The sequence below is a fragment of the Nicotiana tabacum genome, chromosome 21 (genome assembly GCF_000715075.1).
Source record: "Nicotiana tabacum cultivar K326 chromosome 21, ASM71507v2, whole genome shotgun sequence".
Lineage (NCBI taxonomy): Eukaryota > Viridiplantae > Streptophyta > Magnoliopsida > Solanales > Solanaceae > Nicotiana > Nicotiana tabacum.
In genome coordinates this window covers 8,000,717-8,023,774 of record NC_134100.1, presented here as the reverse complement: position 1 = coordinate 8,023,774, position 23,058 = coordinate 8,000,717, and the positions used below count along the sequence as shown (strand labels likewise).

General features: G+C 39.3%; 1 protein-coding gene across 1 annotated transcript; it reads right to left on the bottom strand.

The window, feature by feature from the left end:
• Positions 1-15,947: 15,947 nt before the first annotated feature.
• Positions 15,948-20,802, bottom strand: LOC107775491 (uncharacterized). The gene is made up of 2 exons (XM_016595225.2): positions 20,249-20,802; positions 15,948-17,657 (listed from the first exon to the last, which is right to left on the bottom strand). The coding sequence occupies exon 2, from the start codon at positions 17,653-17,655 to the stop codon at positions 16,180-16,182; it is 1,476 nt and encodes a 491-aa protein (XP_016450711.2). The 5' UTR covers positions 17,656-17,657; positions 20,249-20,802; the 3' UTR covers positions 15,948-16,179.
• Between the last annotated feature and the right edge of the window lie 2,256 nt (positions 20,803-23,058).

Genomic DNA, 23,058 nt, shown 5'->3' with positions numbered 1-23,058 from the left:
AGAGAGGTTGAGAACCCAACTGTGAGGATATTTATATATATACGGATCGGGCTGCAAGCCGCAATAATACTTATATGGATCGGGTTGCACGCCGCAGCGATATATATGTTATATTGGATCGGGTTGCACGCCGCAGCGATATGACAGTTGGGCTGTAGGAGCCCCTCCGGAGCCTGCACACCCCTAGTGAGCGTAGTCGACTATTATATATGGATCGGACTGCACGCCGCAGCGGTTACTATGATTTCTATTATTATGAGATACAAATGAGCCGAGTGCTGAGAGTGAGAACTGTGTGACGAGAGTTGAGTCACGAGTGACTGAGAGGCTGCCCGAGGGGCCATATTCTGAGTGATTCCTTGCTCGAGGGGCCCTGTTATGGTGTTTTCACTCTTCCTTTGACTAAGCCTCTGTTTGATATACTGCTGAATATTAGAGTTCACATGTTTTAAACTAGAAATGTGATTTTATAACTAAAACCAAATTTTAAACTGTAAAGATGACATGTTACTCTGTTGATTATTCAGTTATGTATTTTTGAACTGCTCGTCACTACTTTCAGTCCTTATTTACTTTAGTTACTTACTGAGTTGGAGTACTCATGTTACTCCCTGCACCTTGGTTACAGATCCAGGTGCCCGAGCGGCCGAGTGAGAGCTTTCAGCGGTTTCAGCATTTGCCAGAGATTTCGAGGTAGCTGCATGGCGTCCGCAGCCCTGGTTTCTTCCCTCTATCTTGTTATCTTTCTGCATATTTTCTAGACTATTTATGTAATAGGTTTTTCAGACTTGTATTAGAGGCTCTAGATTCGTGACACAAGATTGTTGGGACTGTGTAGTTATTGTTACTTTGATCTTCCGCATACTTCTGTTGTTTTAACGCTTATAATGATTTCAGTATTTAAAACTTGTGTTAGAAAATGGCTTTATGTTAAAGGAAAATGGGTTGTGGTTAGTTGATTGGTTGGCTTGCCTAGTAATGTGATAGGCGCCATCATGACCGGTATTTGGGGTCGTGACAGGCTTACTATTATAAGGCCCATCAAAATGGTGGGCTTTTTTTTCTTTTGTGGTTACTTTTAAGAGAAATTTTCATAAAGCACTATCTTTTAGTAGTAATTAGCCATATATAGATACCATTTGCTATATTACGGATTATAGATAGCTTTTATGTGGTTATAAGATATATTTGATGTATTTAAGCTATTGTATTCATGAATACAGTAGCAAAAATAGGCATGAATCAGGGAAATCCAACTAATCAATTGTTGTATTCGACTGTATTCATGGAGTGAAACATGGGATTACAGCTGGACAGATTATTGTATTCGGCTGTATTCACGGTGTGAAATAGGGGATTACACTGTTTTTAAAACGGAAAGTGAATCAATTAACATAATAGGCTCCTAATATAATCAACAAACTCAATTATAACACACAAATTTTGTATTTTCAGTTATAAAAAAGATTCTCAACCGAAAATACCCCAAAAACATAGCAATCTTTAGAGAAATTATATAATATATCTGAATACATAAATTATATTAATTAAAAAAACTTATGAATACATTCATGGCATATAGCGAGACAGTGAATACAATGAAATACATAGAATACAACGGGATACATTGAAATACAATGCGAAAAAAAGACAGTGAATACAATGAAATATATAGAATACAACGAGATACATTGAATTAAAATGAAAAAAAAAAAGACAATGAAACAATGAAATACATAAAAATACATTGAAATATATTAACAGAAAATCAAGTTGTTCAGCCCCAAACTCCATCGTCTTTGTTCAAGAACAAACCTTAATTTCCAGCGAATTCGCCGTTCACCGAAAGCCGGTAGTGAGAAACCAACCGGATTAAAAGAGCTAAGGAAATCTTCTCCTTTCTCAAACCAGCAGATGTATATCCAGTAAATTCTTCTCCTTTCTCAAAACCAGCAGATATTTATCCAGATGAATCATCAGTAAGTTCTTCTCCTTTCTCAGAACTAGCAGATGTATATCCAGGAACATCTTCCTCTAATATTTTCATGGCCGAAAACAAGAGAGGAAGATTATTTTCCATTAATCCAACACTACCTCTGTTAAAATTCTCATGGTAATTAATCAATCTTGTCGACGGCTGCGACTGTTAGTTACAAACCAATCAGAAATTTGGCAGACTGCAATTCGTTTAAAGAATGACTCGTTCATTAAAAATTGGATGAACTAATTAAGAGAATAGAGAGAGAAAAAAAATAGTGTAACTGATTAGCGTATTTAGTGGCTTAGGATTAGGAGGTAACCAAAAATAAAAATTTTGCTATAAAACTTAAAAAGTATCTCTATAATATAATTTTTTAAATGGTATTTATTTAAAATAAATAAGATGTTAACCTTTGCTATAGGAGGTAAAAATTCCTACTTCTAATTAAAATTTAACAGTGAATGTAACTAACTGATTGAGGCATGTTACCTGCAAATTAACACAACAACAACAACAACAACAACAACAACCCAGTATAATCCCACTTAGTGGGGTCTGGGGAGGGTAGTGTGTACGCAGACCTTACCCCTACCCTGGGGTAGAGAGGCTGTTTCCAAATAGACCCTCAGCATCCTTCCCTCCAAGAACTTCCCACCTTGCTCTTGGGGAGACTCGAACTCACAACCTCTTGGTTGGAAGTGGAGGTTGCTTACCATTAGAGCAACCCCTCTTGTCTACTTACCTGCAAATTAAGTCAACTACAAAATGAATCTCTTCTTAATTAGTACTAATAATTATTTGCACCAATGAGCAGTTCTTAAAATGCAGCGCACGTTAAGCAAATATCCATTACTATAACGGTGAAGCCAACAGATTTGAAAAGATTCAACAAGACTAAAGGATGGTATGGAGAGAGATGGGTATAGGGGTACGAGATTAAGGAGTATAATTGGAAGTCAAATGTTTATAATTTTAATTAAGCTCAAGGCCGGCTCTAATGTTCTACCTAAAAAGGTTTGTGTGTTAGGCCCCTCAAATTTGGAGGACCCATTTTAAAAAATGTCACATCCCTTTTTAACCAAACTTCACTAAACCCTCTTAAATAAATAAAAAGATTTAGTAAAGCTCAAAAGGGTTTTTAATTTAAAAAATGACAAAATTGTGTTCAAAAGGAAATAATTCAGAGTCGCCACCTGACTTTGATTTCGGTGTGCCAGGTCACCGTTTTAAAAAAAAAAAAGTTTTCCTTTAAAACACTTGGACTTCAAAACTAAATCTGCACCAGAGATTAGGGTAAGGGGATTCATTTGACTCGGGGAGAATGTGCTAGGCATTCCCCGAGTTCCGTAGCTAGTACGGTTGCGTACATGATCAAGTTGGCTTTAAAGAATATTCAGATTGAGGTAAAAAAACACATAAAAAAGAAACAAGCGATCAAAAGAGGCTCGAGGTCGTCCACATCTAACAAAATAAAAATAAAAGTAAAAATAAAAATACTATTCTATGCTTCCTCAAAGTGTTCCATCGCTGGCCTTCAGATACAAATACTTCGGGGCATACCCCAGATAAAAATATATACAAATTTCTCGGGGCATTCCCCGGATATATTCAACTAAAGGAACGACCTCTTGCCGCGAAACCAATAAAAATCTTAATGCTTGCCTACCCAAATGATAGCGGCCTAAGCATACTCCTAGCGATTAAAAATAAAATGATATTAAGTGAAAATTATTTTAAATCCAGTTCACACGTGTAAACTGTGACCAAAGCTCAAGCCCATTTAAACCCCCATTAACTAGATTCTTATCATGTCCAATACCACTCCTACGACCCAGTTAATGTCCATTCCTTTATCATTCTGTTTGAAATCATTCACTGCTTCATTGAGATTATTTCTTTCTCATGCATCAACACATATACACAAAAACAGGAATTCAATAATGTTCATATTTGAAAATTCAATTCAAACAGATTTTTAAAAAAAAACAAATAAAAATCAATCATAGCACAATAGTTAATGCACGAAGCGCGAACAAGCATAAATCATGCACGTGAGCTAGATTAAGTAGAGAACAGAGTAAGAACTCGACCTCAGGTGGAGCCCAAAGCAGGGATCAAAATTGAAATTGATGAGAGACCTCCATGCGAGTTCAAAGAGCAGCAAACATTAAGAAATGAACTCGGACGACAAATCCAGCTTCGAACTCGAACGCTTCACATAAACTCCATTTTGAGAAAGCAAAAATCCGAAATTTTTCTACTTTTTTCTATTTCTCGCTGGTCCGTTTGGTTTTTGTTACGGGCGGCGGCGACGGGGTTGTGGAGATTAGGTTCGTTGGTGTGGTGGTATGGTGGGCGTTTGGAGTGAGGTTATCGTTGGTGGCCCGACGATGGAGGGTGGGCTTGCGGCTGGTCCCTTTTTCAAGACTAGGAGGTGAAAACTTGGGTTAGGGTTTCTATAATTGGGTATTTTATATGAAAGTGGGAAGGGATGATGGCCATTGGATTAGAAAGAAATAGATGGCTAGGATTAAATCTTGTACATAAATGGGCTAGTGGGTTGGGAATAATGGGTTATGAATAATTGCGTTTAAGTTAAAAGGAATGGACTCACACCCTTGTGCCTACAAATTTTATTGTTGGACAAAGACAAACTCAAAAATCCTACCAAAATATTAATTAAACTTAGTTAAGTAAATAAATAAAATTTAAAAATGAAACTACTTTTTTCGTATTTTTTTAAATGCTATAACAATAAAGTAAAAAAAGTAAAGAAAATAGGCTAAAGTCATGATAAAATTAAGATACCATGAATAAAAATATACTAATTAATCTTAAACTAAAGATAAAATATAAAAAAGCGATAAACACGATAAATAAAATTATTTTATGTTTTTTTTATATCTTAGGACTAAAAGTAAAAAAAAGATTAAAATTATATTAAAATAAAGTCAAGTAAATATTTTAAAAATATTAAAATACTAAAACTAACTTTAAAATTTGTGCGGGTCAAAACTTACGTGCTTACAGCTGCCCCTCTTTGCTCGTAAACATGAAGAGTTTCCGGAGCATAGAACAATAAGCAACGTAATTGATTTATGACCCGACGCTTATTCAAAAGAAAATAAATATGGCAAAAAAGATTGTGACCGAGCCCTGGTATCCGAGCTGCCTATATATCCTTGGCTATAAAGAAATCAGGCCACGTGTAGTTCAGAAGTGAGAAGGATGATGGAGTACCGAGGTGGAGAGTCGAGTGAAGTGCCGTCGAGGTTACGGTCCGCGGTTCCTGCCATTACATCACAAAAAAAGAAAAAATTACAGCAAAGTGAAAGAAAAATACAAGATCCTATCTACTTCTTGTATGGAATCTTCCTTGAATCTCCATTTGATCTTCAACATGAGACTGAAAAGTGGACCATGTTCTGCAGGCGGGCTCCTGATGCTTCTTAAATTTGTGAATTGAAGTAAGTCTGAAATGAATTCCCTTGTTCTCCAGGTGGGCGCCTAATTACCAACAACTTGAATTGTATTCCCTCGTTATCCAGGTAGGCGCCTGATTACCAGAAACTTAAATTGTATTTCCTCGTTATCCAGGTGGGCGCCTGATTACCAGAAACTTAAATTTCATTCCCTCGTTATCCAGGTAGGCGCCTGATTACCGACAACTTGAATTGTATTCCCTCGTTATCCAGGTGGGTGCCTGATTACCAAAAACTTGAATTGTATTTCCTCGTTATCCAGGTGGGCGCCTGATTACTAAAACTTGAATTGTATTCCCTCGTTATCCAGGTGGGTGCTTGATATTGCAACAAAACAGACAAAACAAAAGAAATTTTTCTGCCCCAGATTGGGATCTGGGCATATTTGTGAGTGTTAATCGGATCATGTTACCTATAGAGCTCTAAGAATTCAAAAGCTAAATCTCATTATACATGAGGGCCCTGAAAACTTCGAATTAAATCTCATCTAAAACTTAAAACTAAATCCCATTATCCAGGAGGGTCCTGAAAGCTTTAAAACTAAGTCATATTATCCAGGAGGGTCCTGAAAACTTTAAAAACTAAATCTCATTATCCAGGAGGGTCCTGAAAATTTAAAAACTAAATCTCATTATCTAGGAGGGTCCTGAGAATTTAAAAACTAAATTCCATTGTCCAGGAGGATCCTGAAAATTTAAAAACTAAATTCCATTATCCATGAGGGTCCTGAAAATTTAAAAACTAAATCCCGTTATCCAGGAGGGTCCTGAAAATTTAAAAACTAAATCCCATTATCCATGAGGGTCCTGAAAGCTTTAAATTAAATCTCACTATCCAGGAAGGTCCTAAAAGCTTTAAACTAAATCCCATTATCCCGGAGGGTCCTGAAAATTTTAAATTAAATCCCATTATCCAGGAGGATCCTGAAAATTTAAATACTAAATCCCATTATCCTAGAGTGTCCTGAAGATTTAAAATTAAATCCCATTATCCAGGAGGGTCCTGAAAATTTTAAATTAAATCTCATTATCCATGAGGGTCCTGAAAATTTAAAAACTAAATTCCATTATCCAGGAGGTCCTGAGAATTTTAAATTAAATCCCATTATCCAGGAGGGTCCTGAAAGCTTTAAAACTAAATCCCATTATCCAGGAGGGTCCTGAGAACTGAGAATGAACTTACCTGAGCCATGCTCTCATTTTTGAGGATTCTGAACATAATTTCTTGCTCCCTGAACCATGCTTTTTCATGGGAGGTCCCTGTGGATTTAAAATTTTCTTGCCCCTGTTTCAGACAAATAAAATCTTGTTAGTTTGAAAACGTGGTGGTTAGTTTGTGGCATCCTTGCTGAGTGTCTGCTTCCGCCACTGCCATGCCTCATTCTGATTAGCTGCTTCGGGCTAGCAAGAAGTTGTTTGACCTTTTGATTGGAACTGGACCACAAAACCTCTACATGACCTGAATCTCTCACACTCACTTGTTGCATTGTGTTTTCATTTTGAAAGTTGTTGAATCCTCGTATTTTCTCAAAATTCAAGATTCACTTGATTGCTTGAACCTCAGCTATCACCATACTGCTTACTCTAAATCAAGTCAATTGTGATGTGCCTGGCCGGACTCCGCTTTGTGCAATTTAGAAGCTGGTAGTAGGCTTTGAAATCCTTTCCTGCTTGTTCAACAAGGCTAACTCAAAAGAGACCCATAAAGATAGAATCAAAGAGCAAAGTGAAATAATTTTTGACAAAAAGAACAAAGGAAAACTTTTGAGCATGGATGACTATATGAAGAAGAATGAGAAAAGAAGACTTATCTGAGGGAAGCAGCCAGCTCCAATGATCATGACATGCATTTCAGATCGATCAGCCTAATCCGTCCAACCAATTATATTTTCAGTTCATGTCCTGTCTTCATACTTCAAAACCGGGCTTTCACTGATCCAAATTCTTTGTAAAGTCATGAGCCTCATTCGACTTGTAGCGCCCCAAAGGGTTTTCACCAACAAGCCTCTCATTTTTTCATCTCTCAACTCACCATCGCCTTATGGTGCCCGCGAGGATTTTCACCAATAAGAATCTCTCATTTTAAATTTTCTCTCAGCTCACCATCGCCTTACGGTGCCCGTGAGGGTTTTCACCAATAAGACTCTCTCATTTTAAATTTTCTCTCTTGCGCCCGTGAACAAAGTGTTACCCATGATGTAAATCATACCTCTATCTCGCTTGACCTGGAATCCTCAAAGATTGATCAGAAGGTCTTTGTTTGGACCGTAATGTAGGCTTTTGGATAGGGTTAGAAAGAAAAGGTGGCATGAAGGCTCAAACTAACTTAAGATGAGAGGGGTCAAGATTAAAACTTTTAGAATCAGATCTTTTCAAAACCAAAACTTCTGCCCCAGTTTCTTTGGGTCTGGGGAATTTTAATTTTTATTTTGATGGGACCGAACCGTAAGGCTGTCTACGTATCCTTAAAAGGAATCAGGTCGAACGTAGTTTAGAAGGAAGTTATTTGTTTTTGTTGCTTTTATTTTCTTTTTTCTTTTTTCTTTTTTTTTCTTTTTTTTTTTTCTTTCTTTTTTTTTCTTTTCTCTTTTTTTCTTTTTCTTTCTTTTTCATTCTTCTTATTTTTCATTCATTCATTCATCATCATTTTTTCGTTCTCTAATTCTGTTACTGATTCCAAAAGAGAGGTATGAAAGAAAATAAATAAAGCTCAAAAAGGGTAACAAAGGATGAAAGTGTTTGGGTAGCAGAACAAAATGCCCTTGTCATTTCAACTTTGAACATGCCAAGTACAAAATACAATTGAAGGTAAGCAAAGAGATCATACATAGTACCTCTTAACTGCATCAGAATTAATAGTCATATCTACACATTTGTCTTCTATGTCTGTTAAATACAAAGCATCATTGGGCAACACTCTTGTCACTATGAACGGCCCCTGCCAGTTTGGGGCGAACTTGCCTTTAGCTTCAGCCTGATGAGGAAGGATGCGTTTCAATACCATCTGGCCTACTTCGAATTTCCGAGGACGCACCTTTTTGTTGTATGCTCTTGCCATTCTCTTCTAATACAATTGACCATGACATACTGCAGTTAACCTTTTCTCATCAATCAAACTCAACTGCTCTAGCCGGGTTTTGACCCACTTATCATCATCAATTTCAGCTTCTGCAACGATCCGAAGGGATGGAATCTCAACTTTCGCGGGTATAACTGCCTCAGTTCCATATACCAGCAGATAAGGAGTTGCACCTACTGAAGTGCGAATAGTAGTGCGATAACCCAGTAAGGCAAAAGGCAACCTTTCATGCCACTGTCTAGAACCTTGAACCATCTTACGAAGTATTTTCTTTATGTTCTTGTTAGCAGCCTCAACAGCTCCATTTGCCTTGGGGCGATACGGAGTGGAGTTCCGATGCATGATCTTGAATTGTTGGCATACCTCTTTCATCAAATGACTATTGAGATTAGCGGCATTGTCTTTGATGATCACCTTGGGAATTTCGAACCGACAACTGATATTTGAATGAACAAAATCCACCACTGCCTTCTTGGTCACGGACTTGAAAGTTACAGCTTCAACCCACTTGGTAAAGTAATCAATGGCAACCAGAATAAACCTATGCCTGTTTGACGCTGCCGGCTCAATTGGTCCAATGACATCCATGCCCCAAGCAACAAAGGGCCAAGGTGCAGACATTGTGTGTAACTCAGATGGGGGAGAATGAATCAAATCACCATGTACTTGGCATTGATTACACTTGCGAACAAAACTGATACAGTCTCGTTCCATGGTGAGCCAATAATAACCTGCTTGAAGTATCTTCTTTGCCAAGACATACCCGTTCATGTGCGGCCCGCAAACTCCAGAATGCACTTCGGCCATGATATTTGAAGCTTCTATGCACCTCAGCAGTCCTAAATCTGGAGTCCTCTTGTACAAGATTCCTCCACTCAAGAAAAATCCACTAGCCAGACGTCGAATAGTTCTCTTTTGGTCACCTGTAGCATGTACTGGATATACCCCCGACCTGATGTATTCTTTGACATCGTGGAACCAAGGTTCGCCATCAATTTCCTCTTCCACCACATTATAATAAGCATGTTGATCATGAACTTGGATGTGTACAGGGTCGATATAAGCCTTGTCCGGATGATGTAACATTGACGCCAGAGTGGCCAAGGCATCAACAATCTCATTATGAATCATGGTAATATGTCTAAATTCAACCAACCTGAACCGTTGAAAAAGATCATGCAGTCACTGTTGGTACGGTATGAGCTTTAAATCTCGAGTCTCCCATTCTCCTTGAATCTGATGAACCAACAAATCTGAATCTCCCAGAACCAGTATTTCCTGGACTCCCATGTCTACAGCTAACCTCAAACCTAGAATGCATGCTTCGTACTCGGCCATATTGTTGGTGCAATGAAATCGAAGCTGGGCTGTTACAGGGTAGTGTTGCCCTGTTTCAGATATATAAGTACAACCCCTACTCTGACACCCTTCATGTTAGTAGCTCCATCAAAGAAGAGTTTCCAACCTGGCTTTTCATCTCGGTCAACCTCGTCAACACACATGACCTCTTCATTAGGAAAATAAATCTTCAGTGGCTCATATTCATCATCCACCGGATTCTCGGCCAAGTGGTCGGCCAAGGCTTGGGCCTTCATCGCGGTCTGAGTCATATAGATGATGTCAAACTCAGTAAGTAAAATCTGCCACTTCGCCAGTCTTCCCGTGGGTATAGGCTTCTGAAAGATATACTTTAGAGGATCCATGCGGGAAATGAGGTAAGTAGTGTAGGACGACAGATAATGCTTCAACTTTTGTGCAACCCAAGTCAGGGCGCAACATGTCCTCTCAAGCAGAGTGTACTTAACCTCATAGGGAGTGAACTTCTTACTAAGATAATAGATTGCTTGCTCCTTCTTTCTCGTGATGTCATGTTGACCCAATACACAGCCAAAATAATTATCCAAGACTTCAAATAGAGAATTAAAGGTCTTCCAGGCTCTGGTGAGACCAGCACAGGTGGATTCGACAGGTACATATTAATCTTATCAAATGCTTCTTGACATTCGTTAGTCCACTTGACCATAGCATTCTTCTTTAGCAGCTTAAAGATGGGCTCACAGGTTGTCGTAAGCTGAGCAATGAATCTGCTAATGTAATTTAACCTTCCAAGCAAACTCATCACCTCTGTTTTGTTCTTTGGTGGTGGTAACTCTTGAATGGATTTGATCCTCTATGGATCTAACTCAATGCCGCGTCTACTAACCACGAATCCCGACAGCTTCCCCGACGGGACACCAAATGTATATTTCGCTGGATTGAGCTTGAGGTTATACCTGCGGAGTCTTTGGAAAAACTTTCTCAAATCCTTAACTTGGTCAGACTGCTTCTTTGACTTTATGATCACATCATCTACATAAACCTCAATCTCCCTCTGTATCATGTCATGAAATATGGTGGTCATCGCCCTCATGTAAGTTTCCCCACCATTCTTCAAACTAAATGGCATTACCCGATAACAATATGTTCCCCATGGCGTGATGAATGATGTATTTTCTACATTTTCCTCATCATCAAGATCTGGTGATATCCCACATAACAGTCCACAAAAAACCCAATCTCATGCTTGGCCCAATTATCGATCAAAATGTGAATGTTCGGCAATGAAAAATCATCCTTTGGGCTTGCTTTGTTAAGATCACGGTAATCAACACAGACCCTGGTCTTACCATCCTTCTTTGGTACTAGCACAACATTGGCTAACCAAGTGGGATATCGAGTGACCCGAATGACCTTTGCAGTAAGCTGCTTTGTGATTTCTTCTTTGATCTTCACACTCATATCAATCTTGAACTTTCACAACTTTTGCTTGACAGGAGGGGATGCTGGATCAGTTGGCAATTTATGAACTACCAGATCAGTGCTCAGGCCCGGCATATCGTCATATGACCATGCAAAGACATCTTTGTACTCAAATAATGTTTTAATTATTTCCTCCTTAACTTGCGGCTCTAAATGCACACTTATCTTGGTTTCCCTAACATCATCCTAGTCCCCTAAATTGATTGTTTCGGTCTCACTCAAATTAGGCTTTGGTTTTTCTTCAAATTGTTTTAACTCTTTACTGATTTCCTCAAATGTTGCTTCTTCATCATATTCTATTTCATCATCATATTCTACTTCTTGGATTATTACTTCAGAATTAGATTGGCTTTTAAGACTCGGCTGAAAACTCTTCATGCATGTCATGTCACTGCAACCAGCATAAAAAGAACTGTACAAAAGAAAAAGAACAAAATAAAGCACTATTAAGAATAACGGAAAACGAAAAATTGCATTTCATTGAAAATAAAAGGATAGAAGGGTTTGAACATCAAAACAAGCAAAACTAAAAATCTGGATTACAACCCTGGAATAACCCAGATAACAGAAAGGAAAACAAAGCAAATTACCAAAACTCCTTCTTGGTGGGGAGAGGAGTAGCTTCCCAATTGCTAAGCTTCACGTTTGGGCCAACGAGCTGCACATCTGCTTTACTAGAGCTTTCACCAACTTCTACCATATTGACCTCTTCGAATAGACTTTGGAACCTCTTGATCAGCACTTCATCAACATCGACCACAGGTTTTGGCATTGAGAAGGTTGGAGGCTTTTCGACCCCTGGCTTGATAAAAGACTTAGAGATGTGTGGGACGGGCTTGGGGGGCGACCATACCTTCTATTTCAGATTTTTAACCCTTTTCACATCCTTCTCTGTGGGCATGAATCCCAAACCAAATGTACCAAGATTCCCACCGGGGCGCACTGGATGCACAATACCCTGCAGAGATGAGCCTAGACCCTTGCCCGGCACAAAACCATTCTTCAACATTTCATTCGCAACCATGACGTACACGGAGGATAGCTTAGGACCCGGAATGCATTTTCCTTCAGGAATTTTCTCAACAGACACTGTTTCAAAAGTTTGATAGACCCAAGGTCCCTTATCATCTTCAGCTTCGATGAACAGAACAATTGTATCATTACAGGCTGACAAGTCCTCATCACCGCGCACAACTATTTCCTGCGTGTCCCATTTAAACTTCACCATTTGGTGCAGAGAAGATGGGACTGCCTTAGTAGCATGTATCCAGGGCCTGCCTAACAACTGATTGTAGGAGACAAGCACATCTAACACTTGGAATTCCATAGTAAACTCAACAGGCCCTATCGACAATTCGAGCATTATATATCCAACAGAATCTTTACCTCCCCCATCAAAGCCTCGAACACACACACTGTTCAAGTGGATTCTTTCGGTGCCAATCTTTAGTTTTTGCAGAGTAGACAAGGGGAAAATATTCTCAATAGAGCCATTATCAACCAAAACCCTTGAGACAACAGAATCTTCACACTTCACCATGAGATAAAAAGCTCGGTTGTGTTCTATACCCTCCATAGGAAGTTCATCGTCTGAGAAAGTGATCCTATTTGCTTCGAAGATCTTGCCAGCTATCTTTTCCAAGTGGTTCACTGTGATCTTATCAGGAACATGTGCCTCATTCAAAATCTTCATCAAGACCCTGCAATGTTCATCTGAATTTATCAACAAAGACAAAAGAGAAATCTGAGCTGGTGTTTTCCTTAACTGCTCCACAATGTAATAATCCTGCACTTTCATCTTTTTCAGGAACTCCTCAGCCTCTTCCTCAGTGACTGATTTCTTTACTGGCATTTGGCTATCTTTGAATGGCTTGCTTTCCTTAATTCTTCTGGGGTGAAACATCTCCCAGAACGAGTCAATCCTCCGGTTTCATTAACTTCTTCCTCTATTTCTTTTCCTTTGTATGTCACTATCACTTGTTTATAATTCGACGGAACAGCCTTGGCATCCACCACTGGAAGCTGGGTTACTGGTTTAATGATGATAGGGGTAGTAGGAGCCCCCTTCCCAACTATGACAGGCTTACTTGAAATCCCTGGTACTACCACTTTTGAACTTTCCGGCCTTGCCCCGATATCTCTCGACTGCCCTTTCACGACCAACACTGGTGGTTTCGAATTGAGTGAGCTCGGCTTTTCTGTCATCCCTTAAACTGTCAAGGGCGTTGCTTTGGTAGAGGTTGGAGCTTTAACCAAGTTGCTTTCACTGGCCCGAATCATCATGACGGACTTAGAAGACTTTTTGGGCTCCCCGTCCTTGTGAACTATTTCAATCATGTGCGTCTCTGCATGGGCTGGCAAAAGGTTTTGGTTGATGTTTGGCATGTCTGGGCTTTGTACTACAATTTGGTTTGTATCAATGAGCTCCTGGATTTCCCGTTTCAAATGCCAACACTTCTCTATGTCATGCCCTGGAGCATCAGAACAATAGGCGCATCTTAGGGAATAATCGAGGTTTTTTGGAGGGGGATTTGGTATCTTTGACTCAATCGGCCTCAAGACGTCCAACTGCCTTAACCTTTGAAACAGACTAGCATAGGACTCTCTAAGCGGGGTAAAAGTTTATTTCCGCTGCTGCCTCTCTCTCCTATACTCTGGACTTGATCAAAAATTTGAACCAGTGGGGTTTTGATAGGGTTGTGGGGGTGGATAGGTATTTTGTGGAGCTGGGTAGATATTCTGCGGAGTCGGAGCACGCCATTGCGGGTAAGGAGGGGGTTGAGCATATGCCTGTGCGTGGTGAACAAGGTATTGGGATGGCCTGGCTGAGTATTGGGGGTTTTGCGAGGAAAAGTAATGTTGAGGTGGATTATATAGAGCTTGGTCGTAGACTTGGGGCCGGGTTCGAGGATGGATGTACTGATGAGGTGAACCCTTCTGGCCATGCCATGGTCCGGAGACAAACATAGCAACATCTTTCTTCTTCTTTTTGCCTAGCAAACTTCCGGTACCACTCTGGATTGCCTGGGTGGTTGCTTTTATAGCAGAATAGCTCATGATCTTACTCAACTTGAGCCCCTATTCCACCATTTCTCCCATCTTCTCCACATTATTGAAATACTTACCAATGGATGAGATCAAGTGGCCATAGTAAGTGGGCTCTATGGATTGAAGAAAGTATTTAACCATCTCGTCCTCTTCCATCGGAGGATTGACTCGTGCAGCTTGCTCCCTCCATCAGAACCCATATTCTCTAAAGCTTTCACTAGGTTTCTTTTCCACCTTGGTCAAAGATAGACGGTCTGGAACAATGTCTATATTGTACTGAAAGTGCCGGGCAAAGGCCTGAGCCATATCGTCCCAGGTGTACCACCTGCTGGGGTCCTGGCGGGTGTACCATTCTAAAGCTGCCCCACTCAGACTTTGGCTGAAGTATGCCATTAGTAATTCATCTTTTCCCCCGGCGCCTCTCATCTTACTGCAATAACCTCTCAGATGAGCTACAGGATCCCCATGTCCGTCATACAAGTCAAACTTGGGCATCTTGAACCCGGCAGGCAATTGGACACCGGGGAACAAACACAAATCCTTATAGTCTACACTCACTTGGTTTCCCAACCCTTGCATATTTCTCAATGATTGCTCCAGACTTTGTACCTTCCTAAACATCTCTTCTTGCTCTGCGTTCTTGGGTAGTTTGTTAGTTTCAACATGAGGCTCAAATTGGGGATTGTAAGAGTAAGGATCTGGGACTTTGAAGGTGGGCTCCGGTGCATAGTAGTGGGCATCTGTAGTGAGGAATGCAGGCTCACTAGAGGATCGGTGGAGGGTAGCTTGTGGAGGGGGTACAAAAATAGGAGCAGATGTCGGAGCAGGGTATGAGGTTGTTTTGGTTGGCGGAGCATGAACAGTTTGGGATAAAGTGCCGGGGTAGTTGTGGTAAGGGGTAAAGCCAGGTGCGTGTTGTAGGGAAAGATCAATGATATTGGGCATCTGGGATTGAGAGAGTGGTGGAATGGAAGCAGGGTTTTCTGTGTAGTTGGTAGGGAACGAGGGTGGAGGATGTCCCTTAATCCAGGCTTGATACATTTCTGCCATCTGATGCCTCAACCTCCGGATCTCCTCTTGCAGTTCCGATTCCGACTCAACAATCTCCCTTGGTGGGTCTACAGCTCCAGTGTTTGTTTTCCTGCTAGCCATGACTGTTTGACGCTTTGATCGGGTGTTGTATGGATGACTTGCCAGGATGCCAACAAACTAACCACATTCCTGAAACTCAATAGAGATAACAGAGGACAACAACACAAAACCACCATGTTAGCGTTAGAGCATTTATCAAATAATAATATCACCTTACATACAATGCACCTAGCAACGATTAACGGTTCTAAAATGGCTTTGAGGGTCGCAGAGTCATATGGAATAATCCCAATTTCCTCATTTCAATCCTTTATTCTCTTTCTTTTCCAACACCTCTTATCACTCTTTTCTTTTTCTTTCTCTTTTTATTTTGAACCAAAACTGATTTGATCGAACCCGATGTAGGTTGCCTACGTATCATGTCCCTCATGAATCAGACCAAGCGTAGTTCTGGAGAAGTGGTGGAAAATAAACTGAAAACAAAATATTTTTGGGATTTTACATTTAAAACTTTTCGATATTAAAATGCAAAAGGAAATACGATAATGAAAGACATGACTGACTCAACTACACTACAACAGACTCTGACACTACCTAAAGGACTCAATACTTCTAGACAAGACACAAAAGTAAAAGACAACATAAGACAATCTCAAAACACCCAAATAGAATGACTCCTCAAGCTGCTCCTGAATGCGACTATCCTGACCGGGATGGTCCTGGGCTGTCCGTCATGCTCAAACTCTGTAACATGCCTTGTAAAGACACACCGATGCTGGCAATAAAGGCCCTGGCGTGTGCCCCCGCATCCTGAAGGCCGACCCTAAACAAATACTGGCCATGCTGCTCCACGTTTGCTGTCAATCCCGCTAACTGAGACTTTATCAACTCAAGCTTATCCCAGGGATCTTGGTCTGATGCCTCCTCAAAATCATCTGTCTGAACTGCCCGACCCCTAAGTTGTGCTGGCAATGGGGTGCTGACCCCTGGCGGGATGGACTGTAACGAAATCAAGTACTCTTGAGTACACTCGGGACTGCCGACGTCCTCTACTAATATAGTTTTCTTCATCCTCTTTGCATTGTTCCAGTATTGCACATACTTGATTTCATCAGCCGCTTTTTTGCTAAAATTTATGATGTGCCTCCGAAGATTCAAAGTTGGAGGCTCCTCTTGTCTTCTGCCCAATTGTTGCATTACCCTAACGGGAGTGTACGGTCTGACACACTTGAGTCCTATCAGCATCAGGAAAGGCTGCATGAGGCACCCTACCAAGATATCATCCAAAGGTAGCCAAAGGTAAGCCCATAAAACATTCCCATTTGTCCTCAAACCGAGGAACTCAATCCAAGCCGTGACGCCTACTAGGTACGTAAACTTAGGAGATTTCATCCTATGTTCGATGCATACCACCCGATCCCTCAAGGCACGGTCGATGGGACAAAGTAAGGAAGCGGTGTGCAAATGCTCCATCATCCATAGCTGTAGCAAAAGGTTACTTCCCTCAAAATATCTGACACCTCCCCTAGCCTCACTCAAGGCTCGGTACAACTCTGCTAAGATTATCGGCACAACGGTAACGGTTTTGCGTTGCTTCTCATGAAATAGTACCATTACCACTGACTGTAGACGGGTGCTAATGTGCCTCTCATCTAATGGAAAACCCAATAATCCCAACAAAGCAAGGCTGAAAGCTTCAAGGCGACGTCTTTGCCACTTTGCCTTGGTTGTGAACTCATCCCAAAAGACGTCAAAACTATCCTGTGGTCCAAATCTAGCAAACAAATAATCCAAGGATATCCAGGATTGCTCGAGACATTTTAAATGCTTATTATCTTTCAGGCCCAGGTCGCTGAGGAATCTTGTCCTAGAGTGGTCTCGGAGAAGTATCATGTCCTTGCCTATATAGCTTAAACGAGTGAGACCAGACATTTCCACCAAGGTAGGAGTCATCTCACACTCTCCAAATCTAAAAATCAAATTTTGCGGATCCCAATAAGTCAGCATCGCCTCCACTAAGTCTGGGCGGGGTGCGATATCAAGAAGGGAAGTTAGGGTGCCCAATTTCTGCATTAACTCATGTTGCTCTAACGATGAAAACATTTTCCACCACTTGATCAACTTCCTAGGAATCTTTACTACCATCAGCACTTTGGATCGAATCAGCGGGTCCATACCTGAATGAAGCAAACATGGTTAGCGGCTCGAGACACTACGTGACCCCACCACATTTCCTAGTCGACAAATGCAGGACACAACTTGGCTATATTTGCAAAATGGACTAAGTGGCTGAAAGTGGCTATTAGCGCAAAATTGACAAAGTTGACCCCTAATGCATGAGAAATACTCCATTTAAAGCTTACATGACTCTAATATCCCGACAATCATGGTCTTAAAAAATTACTTTGCGGAAATGGGCCTTTTTTTGCAAAAATGGCCGATGTGGCCAAATGTGGCTAGGGACGCAAACACGACATGGATGGACCTTAAAGAGATATGACACCGAGTTATAAACTCAAGATCCTAAGACATGGGTAATTGAGCCACTCTTGCGAAAATAACCCTATTTTGCAAGAATGACTGATGTGGCCAAAAGTGGCTAGACATGCGAATTTGACAGGAATGAACCTTAGAATTAAGAGGACGCTTTATTGTACACTCAAGATCCTAAGACAAGAGATAACAAACTACTTTGAGAAAACACTTCTATTTTTGCAAAAACGGCCAAAGTGGCCAAATATGGCTATACATGCAAGATTTGGCTACGACCCTGGAAGCCAAGAACCTAGGACCTAATAGGAATACCGGACCCTATGTAAGTTGCCTACGTATCCCGCCCCAGAAGACGAGAATCAGGTTCGCGTAGTTCGGGAAGATTGGTCATGGGAGAAAGCCTTTTTTAAAAAAATGCAATTAATTTGGAAAACCCATATTTTTCGTCTTTTTGAGAAATGATGGAAAATGTAAACTCTTTTTGGATTTTCTTTTCTCCTTTTTTTGAATTTTTGGAAAATGATAGAAAATGTAAAATCTTTTGGATTTTCTTTTTTTTTTTTTGAATTTTTGGAAAATAATGGGAAAATGTAAAATCTTTTTTGCATTTTTCATTTTCCTTTTTTTTAAAAAAGTAGTGAAAGAAAAATATAACTGGGCCCTACTTGCTTCGTCTTTCACCCTTCTTTCCCAAGCATCGGTCCGCCAAATGACCTTTTTACCCTCAAAGATGCAACATGTATCACATAGGGATGATTGAATGTCTTTTTGGGCCACGGGCCCATTTTGACAAAATTTGGATAGGCTTCCTACAAAGGGACACGGTACCTGGGACCGAGCCCTGTTAGGTCTAAATGACATGATGCAAATAAAAATGACCTAAAGGCTGACCTAAGTTTGGGGTTCACTAACAAGGCAATTCGGGGGAGCGTATGGTCGATGGTGGCTGCTCAAGCTTTCCACCCACTCCATACGTCCGACGGCCCCCCTCCTAAATTAAGGGTGACTCAACAAAGAGTTCGTGCACGTGACGCGTACTCCGAGACTTGTTGTAGAAAGAAAACCCATGGTTATGCACATGATGACAGTTTATAAAACAGTAACACATTAAGAAAAGCGATAAACAAATAACCAACAAAACAAGGAAATAAGATAAACAAAGCAAATAAAGAAAGCAAACACCTCAGCGGAATATCCTAAAAGCCAACAAGATCAAATACCAGCTCGAACCTGCAGGTTCCCCAGCAGAGTCGCCAGAGATGTCACACCCCTTTTTAACCAAACTTCACTAAACCCTCTTAAATAAATAAAAAAATTTAGTAAAGCTCAAAAGGGTTTTTAATTAAAAAATGACAAAATTGTGTTCAAAAGGAAATAACTCAAAGTCGCCACCTGACTTTGATTTTGGTGTGTCAGGTCATCGTTTTTAAAAAAAAAAGTTTTCCTTTAAAACACTTGGACTTCAAAACTAAGTCTGCACCAGAGATTAGGGTAAGGGGATTCATTTGACTCGGGTAGAAGGTGCTAGGCATTCCCCGAGTCCCATAGCTAGTACAGTTGCGTACATAATCAAGTTGGCTTTAAAGAATATTTAGATTGAGGTAAAAAAACACATAAAAAAGAAACAAGCAATCAAAAGAGGCTCGAGGTCGTCCCCACCTAACAAAATAAAAATAAAAGTAAAAATAAAAATACTATTTTATGCTTCCTCAAAATGTTCCATCGCTGGCCTTATACCTCAGATAAAAATATATACAAATTTCTCGGGGCATTCCCCGGATATATTCAACTAAAGGAATGATCTCTTGCCGTGAAACCAACAAAAATCTTAAGGCTTGCCTACCCAAATGATAGCGGCCTAAGCATACTCCTAGCGATTAAAAATAAAATGATATTAAGTGAAATTTATCTTAAATCCAGTTCACACGTGTAAAACTGTGACCAAAGCTCAAGCCCATTTAAACCCCCATTAACTAGATTCTTATCATGTCCAATACCACTCCTACGACCCAGTTAATGTCCATTCCTTTATCATTCTGTTTGAAATCATTCACTGGTTCATTGAGATTATTTCTTTCTCATGCATCAATACATATACACAAAAACAGGAATTCAACAATGTTCATATTTGAAAATTCAATTCAAACAGATTTTAAAATAAAATAAAAAAACAAATAAAAATCAGTCATAGCACAATAGTTAATGCACGAAGCGCGAACAGGCATAAATCATGCACGTGAGCTAGATTAAGTAGAGAACAAAGTAAGAACTCGACCTCAGGTGGAGCCCAAAGCAGGGATCAAAATTGAAATTGATGAAAGACCTCCATGCGAGTTCAAAGAGCAGCAAACTTTCAGAAATGAACTCGGACGGCAAATCCAGTTTCGAACTCGAACGCTTCACATAAACTCCATTTTGAGAAAGCAAAAATCCAAAACTTTTCTGCTTTTTTCTATTTCTTGCTGGTCCGTTTGGTTTTTGTTACGGGCGGCGGCGACGGGGTTGTGGAGATTAGGTTGGTTGGTATGGTGGTGTGGTGGGCGTTTGGAGTGAGGTTATCGCTGGTGACCCGACGATGGAGGGAGGGCTTGCGGCTGGTCCCTTTTTCAAGACTAGGAGGTGAAAACTTGGGTTATGATTTCTATAATTGAGTATTTTATATGAAGGTGGGAAGGGATGATGGCCATTGGATTAGAAAGAAATAGATGACTAGGATTAAATCTTGCACATAAATGGGCTAGTGGATTGGGAAGAATGGGCTAGGAATAATTGAGTTTAAGTTAAAAGGAATGGACTCACACCCTTGGGCCTACAAATTTTCTTGTTGGACAAAGACAAACTCAAAAATCCTACCAAAATATTAATTAAACTTAGTTAAGTAAATAAACAAAATTTAAAAATGAAACTACTTTTTCATATTTTTTTAAATGTTCTAAAAATAAAGTAAAAAAAGTAAAGAAAATAGGCTAAAGTCATGATAAAATTAAGATACCATGAATAAAAATATATTAATTGATCTTAAACTAAAGATAAAAATATAGAAAAGCGATAAACACGATAAATAAAATTATTTTATGTTTTTTTATGTCTTAGGACTAAAAGTAAAAAAAAGATTAAAATTATATTAAAATAAAGTCAAGTAAATATTTTAAAAATATTAAAATACTAAAACTAACTTTAAAATTTGTGCGGGTCAAAAATTATGTGCTTACAAAAAACATAACAAGTTTATATGTACTTTAAAATAATAATATTAAGTACTTTTAATACAAAGATAGACTTTTCATATAGAAGAAAGAATTTTTTTTCGTTATGTAAATAAAGTAATCATTTGACTTACTTATAAATAGCCCTAGAGAATAGTTTTCCAAACGTCCGAATTTTGAGTTGGTGTTTTTTTTAAGGTCAAATACATACACAACCCATTCAACTTGGTCCCATTTTTTATTTTGACACTCTATCTCAACCTTGTTCTATCTTCGCTCTCAAACTCTATTTCTTATGTTCCACTTTAACACAAAAGCTGAAATCGGTGCAAAAAAATATAACGTGTGTGTATACACAAATCTGAGGTGTAATAAATATTCAATTAAATGTTGCCACCTGATTCTTTTCATCCACGGCAAACGGGTCAATACTAAAATATCCGAACCCTATTTTTTACTAATAAGTAATTATATATTATAGTAATTAGTTAATAGCCCTGCAGTTTCTTCTGATCTCACCATTAGTTCCAGTAAGTGGACTAATGTTCCCCATCCTAACCATAGCTGCAGCAAAATCACTTGTAAAAGCCGCACCATTCGTACTATAACTCCTCACCAACGCATCCTGAGATCCACCATTAAACAATTCCTGATCCGAGTGAAGCAACCCATGTCGAGCCACTAAGTTCTGGTAATAATCGTTATCGAACCGACTTGGTGTCTGAATATCCAAAGGAGCCAAGTTTGCGTCGCGGCCAGAAGATGGGCACGTGGCCCTTCTTGTGGTGGCGAATTGCGCGTCGATATTGGTATCGTTGTATATGCGGGTTCTGAAGGTTGTACAACGTGCTTGGCCGATAGGTGTCGCCGCCGGAGAGTGCAGTCACACCATCCAGGGCAAACGCTATATTTTTTGCACCGATTTAAGCTTTTGTGTTAAAGTAGAACATAAAAAAAGAGTTGAAGTTCCAAAATGGAACAAGGTTGAGATAGAGTGTTAAAATGAAAAAGGATTTTTCATTCCTATACATTATTAGAAATTTTATTATCCTAAATGTTCGTGTTTAGTAAATTACTCTACCTACACAAGTTTTGTTTACAAAATATATACATTCCACCTTAAAAGACTCCCAATCCATTATTAGTGTCTTCAATTAAGGGATTTAGTTACACCCTTTTCTTTTTTTCTCCTCTTTTCTTTCCTTATGTTTCCACTCATATATCACAATTCCGTGGATCTTACCCAATTTTTTTGGGTGTAAACTTTTTGTTTCAATTTTTTACTTTTTACCTTTGCTTTTCCCACCAACAATCATAAATTGCTTCTAGATTCCCCTTTTACATCAATTACCATTATATCCATATTCCCAGAATCTCAGCTTTATCCTTTACATATAATAGAATCATAAAAAGCAACTTATGAAGTAGGAACCATACCTCCAACAAATGGACTGTTTGGAGGCTCATCTGCAGAAGTGCCTGAGCATATAGACTCTGCCTTCATCTTCCTTATTTCCTTTTCGACATTTTCAAGAGTTCAATATCACATTATGTCAAACAGATTAACCATGTCAAAACTCCTAATTTAGCTTTCTCTTTGATGTTACTTTTTATTTCAATTTTCTAATTTTTACTCTTTTCTCTCCATTTCAATCTTCCTTATTACTTTTTTGACTTTGCCAAAAGTTCAATCACATTATGTCGAAACTTTTTACTTCCTTTGTATCCAAATTAACAATATTCAAAATCCTAATTTAGCTCTTTTGGTCAAATCGTCAAATGCAAATTTTATACAATATGTCTTTTGTATATTTTGTATCTAATTTATACATAGTAAAAACAAATTTCATACAACTAATTATATAGTATACAACTTATC

Bases quoted from the DNA above. Each gene is read 5' to 3' on its own strand.
- LOC107775491 (XM_016595225.2), bottom strand. From the start codon at position 17,655: ATGGACCCGCTGATTCGATCCAAAGTGCTGATGGTAGTAAAGATTCCT.